Source organism: Nelumbo lutea, chromosome 3 (genome assembly GCF_056320005.1).
Source record: "Nelumbo lutea isolate HS-2025 chromosome 3, American lotus-T2T, whole genome shotgun sequence".
NCBI classification, from domain to species: Eukaryota; Viridiplantae; Streptophyta; class Magnoliopsida; order Proteales; family Nelumbonaceae; genus Nelumbo; species Nelumbo lutea.
In genome coordinates this window covers 52,858,492-52,865,728 of record NC_142686.1, presented here as the reverse complement: position 1 = coordinate 52,865,728, position 7,237 = coordinate 52,858,492, and the positions used below count along the sequence as shown (strand labels likewise).

Here is a 7,237-nt window from a genome sequence, read left to right as displayed (position 1 = left end):
TACACATATATTATTTTTAACATGAACCTTATATTTTTAAAATTTTTATTTTCTATTTTTGTTTTATGTTTATAACCTTCTCTATCTAAATTAAATAATCCATACATGCATAGTAAAAATATTTGTAATATTTTATACATTTAAGGATACAATTTATTTATTTTTGTATCAATTTTTATATTTATAAACATATTTATTTATTTTAATATTAATCATATGTTTCTGTAATTTTATTTTACTTTTTTCATAATTATAACCTTATTTACCGAAATAAAGTAAGCCATTTATTTAATATACATAGAAAAAGATTAGACATATTTTTTAATTTCTTTATACATTTTCAGATACAATTTATCTCTTTCATAGTTATGTTAATTTGTATATCTACTTTCTATTAAATTATATTCTTTTTAATATGAAACATTTTAAAATTTTATGTTACATTTCTAAAATTTTTATCTAAATAAAATAATGTCTTTGCTTAATTTATAAATGATGAAGAATTAGGGGTTTGTGTCGATCGAATATGAAGGGATCATTATTTGGTGCAATGGTAAAATCTGAGGGATCGGAGGCTAATGTAAAATGAATTAAATTAAGGGAAACAGTTGATCAAAAAGAATAAAGATATTATTAACAATTTTAATTGTATTCTAATTTGAATTGGGCTGATTCAGCCTTTCTTTTATTGTGCATGGCATCAAAAAGAGAGTCAGTCTTGTACAAAAATCCAAAATCTACGATTTGTTTTTGATTCTGATGAGAGAGTAAATTTACTATCAGAATAGAATAAAATGGTTTGTATTTGATAGATAGAAAAAAAAAATTGCAAAACAACCCACGAGGATTATTTAAAAAAATGGAGCTTGATTAAGTAATCCTTCTGAATTGTTTTGCAGATTTTTTTTTCTATCATCATAACCCATAGATGTTAATTAGCATACTCATGATGCACATACATGTGTTTTTTGTGCTTTTTGCTTTTTACTTCATTTTTCCCCATTTTTTAATGCCAACAATATTCATAAATACAAATTCAGAAAATTATTTGTCTTTTTAATCTAAATAAAGCTTTATATTTCAAGCAGTGAATGCATTCCATGTTCATACCCTCCCCCCCACCCCCCCACCCCCCCCAAAAAAAAAAAAGAAAAAAAGAAAAAAAAACATTCAATGCTGCATACATGACCATGTAATGTTAGGGATCCTAGAGCCTGGAAGCCTTCTGAGCAAGTCATAAGCGACAAAGTAGGTCAAATTGAATTGAGTAGATTGGGTTCAAGTTCAAAGAATGATAAAGAAAAAGAAGATTAGAAGAAACACTTTCCATTATTGATATGTCTAGAGCTTTGGGTCTAACAGCAAAATTAATTTATTTACTCAAAAACAGAAGCTAACATGAATTTAGGTAATGGAGATTTGAAGGGATGCTTTGTTTTTTAGGGTTACAGAGAAGCAAAGCAATCAATATGTTAGTTTATTTTTATGTATGCAATCTATACACAAGTTTCCAAAGTCAATTTTTCCTTTTCCCCCTTATTGGGCCTTGAATGCCTTTTCGTTTCCTGGACGACCAAACTCTGTTTTCGTCAAGGAGTCGAGCCTTTGAACAGAATTGTCCCCGTGAAACTCCTTTACTCTTTGCTTGCTAATGGTCAGATACCGGATACCAAGACCTACAAAAACTGTGTGATCAGAATTCTGGAAACTCCGGTAGCTCTCCTGCTTTTATGAAGAGGTTATACCAAAAATCCATGCCGTCGTCCATGTTCCAACCGTAAGCATAGACGGGTTCTGATGGGAATTGTAATTGTTGGTCGGTTATTGTTGCCGGATAATCATCGGACGTGCCGGAATTGTCTGCTGACAATGCTTCAAACCAGAAGCTTTCGTCGATTTCAGGGATAGTTTCCCAAGAGCAAGAGTCGACGTTTTCTTCCTTGATGCCCGTGTTCTGGTTCTCGCCCGTGACAACCGAAGATTCTGTAACCGAAGAGATGTCACTGGAGGATTGTTGTGGGGATACCGGCGGACAGATCGGGCACTCGAATCTTGGATTTGTTGGAAAGTTCACGAGATATGATTCTTCCAATTTGCTGGTATCAAATTCAGATATTTCAGTGGACTGCCGCTTGGTGTTCAGGGCGGGTTGATATTGTTTGAGCCTCTTCTTTAGGTGGGTGTGCCAGACATTTTTTATTTCATTGTCTGTTCTTCCCGGTAATCTTGCTGCGATTGTTGACCACCTGAAGATTAAATAAAGAAGATTATATAAGAAATTTGTACTAGTTTAAGGAAGAATCTTGTTTGATATTACTGTAATAACTACAATAAACCGTGTTTGTTCTTTATTAGTTCAGGTAACAATACCTCTCTCTCTCTCTCTCTCTCTCTGTGAAATGAGTAGAAAGAACAATAGCACATGCATGTTTGGACGTATGCATGTGGTTATCATCAATAGTTACAATACTAATTACAAACATTAGAGAATCTTCCTACTCCAACTTGTTTTATAAAACTTACTGCACTTGAGAGAGAGAGAGAGGTTTCTTGGTATTGACAATTTAATCTTTTCTTTCGGGGTTGTTCTAGGCTTCAAAATATGTAAAGTTTCTTGATATCGACAACCCAGTTTTTTTCCTCTCTCTCTCTCTCTCTCTCATGGTCGTCCAAATTGTAAATTGTGATCACTCCATGGTATGTTTCATGTCTAATTAATGTTCAGAGATATAAGAAATCAATTTGAAGGAATCTGATCAATGAATACACACCTGTTACCAAGCTTTTCATGAAGCTCAATGATAGTTTCCTCTTCCTCTTTGCTGAAGTTTCCTCGCTTTATGTCCGGTCGCAAGTAATTTGTCCATCGAAGTCTGCAACTTTTCCCACACCTTAACAGACCTGGAGGAAGAAAAAAAAGGAGAATTAAATAAAAAACGATTTTCTTCTCCAAAAAAATGATGAAAGGAAAAAAAAACTTTTTTTCTCTGAATTCTAAAATCTATGAAAAATGAACCAGAGGCCCAATAACAATTGATAACAGAGAAAACCCAATTGTTTCATGAATTCCTCATTCACATAACCAAAATTAAGCATTTTATTGGTTCGACTATTCTATACAACTGCTTCCCTACTTTCCATTTCATGGTGTTCGATCGGAGGGAAAGAATAGAAAATTAAAGGCACCCAGTAAGGAACTTGCAATTACCAGCTTGTTTGGGAAGCGCCCTCCAGTTTCCATGTCCATACTGTTGAATATAATTGATGAGAATCCTATCTTCTTCAGGAGTCCAAGGCCCCTTCTTCAATCCCATCTTCTCACAGCAAGGAGCCCTCACCATCTTTGATCTCAGACTGAGACACCCTTTAACCTCTTGTGGTTCTTATCTACCTGTCTTTCTCTCTCTCTCTCTCAATGAGGCCTCAGAGAGCTCAGAAGTCTTGAAGCCCACGAGTGTATTTATACTACCAGACCCTAAAACCAAAACGTGCAAGGTCCAGGAGCAGCTTGCCATTTCAAAGAGGCAAGGTCGCAAGTTCTACGAAATGGGGGTCCCTCATCACTTTATTCAATAATTGTTTATAAAATAAGTATGGGGCATTAGAGATCAATTTTTCTTTAACCATCTTTTTTTCAGCTTTGACAGAAAACAACGAAGATGAGGGCCCCTTCCTCACCTAAGGGATAACAAATTTAGGGTTTTTTTGGGTAAAAAACAAATGAAAGATTAGCTAGCGATGATATATAGGTCACATCTTTCCTACGTTCACATGAAAACTTTCGGGTGGTTTAAATTCAAGCATTCTGAGATGGCGCTGGGCAGGGAGTGAGAGAATGATATAGATAGATGAAAGAGAGAGAGAGAGAGATGAGATGAGAGATGAGAATAGGAAAACGAAAAAGCAAAGGAAAAGAGTTCACTTTCATACATATAAAATTGTCTCCATAGCTAGGAAAGAGAAGGGGGGAGAGGGTCAAAGAAAGACGCTTATGAAGAGAAAAAAAAAAAAAGATATAAGCCAAGCATATTGTTGCACTACTTTGATCAAGTCAGAGCAATAATGATTTATAGTATTGTGATCGTCAAACCCAACTGACTTTGGCTCTATGAAAATGAAAAAAAAAATAAAAAATAAAAAATAACAACTTTGGTCAAACAATCTTATTCTATAGTTTGCCACCTAGCTGTTCTATATTATTGACAGAGACGTAGATGTGGCACACTCTATATCCACTCATGCAATAAACGTCTTAATTTGAAAATGATTTGGCAACCTGTAATTGTATTTTTAGCCTGAAGGATTGAGAAGGGAAGGATCTCCGTCTATTAAGACTACTTACTAGTTTCCATTAATTACTATTTGTTCTAATTGGGTTTCACTTCAGCATCATCACCTGCTTCTTGCCTTATAAAGAAAGGGAAAATGACAAACAAGACACTACTACTTGATCTCCTTTGGATTTGTTACTTGGGAACACTTGAAAATTTTGGCTAAAACCAATTAATAATCATTTAGTTTTCATCAATATTTAATCTCTCATGCAACTACCAGTTACAGGTTAGAACCCAGCTATGGCGTAATGCTCTGAGCTCAGTAGGCAGGTAAAAAAGCTAAGAAGATAAGATTAATTGGAACGACAAATTCAATTATATGCAGAAAGGTAAAGTATTAATTCCAGTTTGAATCCATTGAACAGTTCAAGTGAACATATATTAAAGTGAAGAAGGTTGGATTGCAATGTCACAGTTGACCTTAATGGAGGCAATGCAAATAGATGTCTAAACGATCAGGACTAGTTAAAGCTTTTGACTGAAGGAAAAGAATTGAATGATTCAACCAATGAAGGTTGTAGGGTTTGGTGATGCGTCTATACCTTTTTTGGGATGAGCCATTGCGAACCAGTTAAACTTTAATTTTTCAGATATGAAGCGGTCAGTATGAAATACTGAAAAAAATGAACAAATAATAATAAGAAAAATCCCTTATATGTTTATGAATTCTTTGCAACTTTTGTTAAGAACGTACTTAATTAGTAGAAATTATTAGTCAAATTTGGTGTCTTTGAATAATCAGAATTAGCTTGATCCCTGTTGTATATAGCCAGCTTACTGGGTATACCTAGACTGTAGATTCAGTCCCAGATCGCCGCGTTTTGAAATTACGTCTGAAGCTTGCCATGGTCGAAAGTCGAGACCTTCTTTATTCTCTCTGTTGAAAGTTCAGAACAAATGACTGAGCCAGATTTTTCTATTTTTATGGTCGCGACGAAGCGCATATCCATGCTTGTGCATGTGCAGCTAGTGTCTTGTTGTTTTGTGGGTAGTGTGCACATGGCTTTTAAAACCGACCCGGTGACCGAACCAGTCAGGGGTCCGGTTACCGAGTTGAATGGTCCGATCGTTCGAACCGAATGCTCAGCCCGTTCTGACAAAAAATAAAAGAAACAAAAAACAGTCAAAATTATTCAAACGGTTAATCACCCGGTTCAGCGGTTCATTGACCAAAATCAACGATTTTGGGGGGGAATCCGATTTTTGGGAAAAACGGAACTAGTTACCTGACCGGTTCCCGGTTTTTTCCAGTCCTACCATCCGATTCAATCCGGTTTTGAAACCATGAGTGTGCAACTATGAGTTCAATCTGCTAATCACAATACATTGCTGGCCGCATCCATCCAACTGTACATTATCATGAACATCAGTATATTTTACATCACTGATATTCCCGGCCTACAACTGGGTGTAGGGGTGTAAATGGATCGAATTTGAGTTGGATCAAGTAATATCCAAATTTGAATCCAATTAAAATATTTGATATACGATGGATATTGAAAATTAATATTGGAATTCAAATTCGATTAAATATTCAAATATTTCATTCGATTTGAATTGAACTAATTAATTATTTTAAGTAATTAATAAATCTATAAAATAAATATTTTATTTATATAAAGTATATAAATATATAAATTATTTATATAATTTAATTATTATATATATTATAAAAAACATTTAAATATTTTATATATTATATATAAGACTTAAATAATTAGTCAAATTTGGACATTTATCGAATCAAATCATATCATATCCAATTTGAATCCGATTAACTATTCAATTGAAGAGGATATCCAAATTTGATTGATTAAATATTTGAATTATCCAAATTCAAATTGATTATGTTGAATCTCGAATTCAAAATCAGATTTTCAAATACCGTTGACACCCCTAGCTGGGTGAGCATGGCCAACAATGTGTTGTGTAAGGGTGGATTTGAGTCGAGGCGAGCCAAATATTTCACTATTCAAGCTCGGCTCTCCACTAAAACATCAGGTTCAAGCTAGAGACTTGAGCTCGAATTCGGCTTGAGTCAAAAGCTTGAAAGCTCGAGCTCGGCTCTACTTGAGCTCAATTGTGAGCCAAACATTTTATTAAAAAAATATACATATAAAAATTATTTTTTATTTGTCATATAAAAAATTAAGAATTATTAAAAATAGTTATTATTATATATAAAAAATAAAAATATTATATATATAATATTTTTTATTACATATATTTTTTATATTTATTATTATTGTACAATATATATATATATATATATATATATATATATAAGCTCGACTAAGCTTACGAGCCTCATGAGCTAATATATATATATATAAGCTCGACTAAGCTCATGAGCATCATGAGCTAAGCTTGTTTGGGCTCGAGCTTGGCTTGATTAGCAAATGAGCCTATATATTAGGCTCGAGCTCAACTCGAACAGCTCATAAATGACCCTAATGTTGTGGTCAGTTTGAATTAGGGTGAACTAGTCTTAAATGATCTTAACTATATAAAATAGACCCATAACCAAATCAATTAATTGAGGTAACTGGATTTGATGTGAATAAACTTGACTATATTTGACATCTTTTATATATAATTGAGGTAACTAGATTCGATGGTTCAACCATCTAGTTAGAACGAATGGCCCATTCTAACAACAAAATTTACAAGCAAAAAATTATGAAATCGTTCTAGCCATCAGTTTTTGGGTTGACAGTTCGACTATCCAGTTTGAACAGACGACCCATTTTAACAACAAAAATTACAGGGAAAAAAATTGAGTGTGTGAGGTCCATTAAGCAGTATCATACGTGTTATGTCATTCGAGTGCGTGACTCATACGACCCAAAAACGGAACCGTTCTGGCCACTGATTTTTGGGTCGACAGTTCGACCATCTGGTTT

At 33.9% G+C, this 7,237-nt stretch overlaps 1 protein-coding gene across 1 annotated transcript; it reads right to left on the bottom strand.

Annotated features, from left to right (window-relative positions):
- Positions 1–1,310: 1,310 nt before the first annotated feature.
- Positions 1,311–3,557, bottom strand: MYB14 (myb domain protein 14). Its single transcript, XM_088975424.1, has 3 exons — positions 3,209–3,557; positions 2,772–2,901; positions 1,311–2,246 (listed from the first exon to the last, which is right to left on the bottom strand). The coding sequence occupies exons 1-3, from the start codon at positions 3,339–3,341 to the stop codon at positions 1,694–1,696; spliced, it is 816 nt and encodes a 271-aa protein (XP_088831550.1). The 5' UTR covers positions 3,342–3,557; the 3' UTR covers positions 1,311–1,693.
- Positions 3,558–7,237: the final 3,680 nt, after the last annotated feature.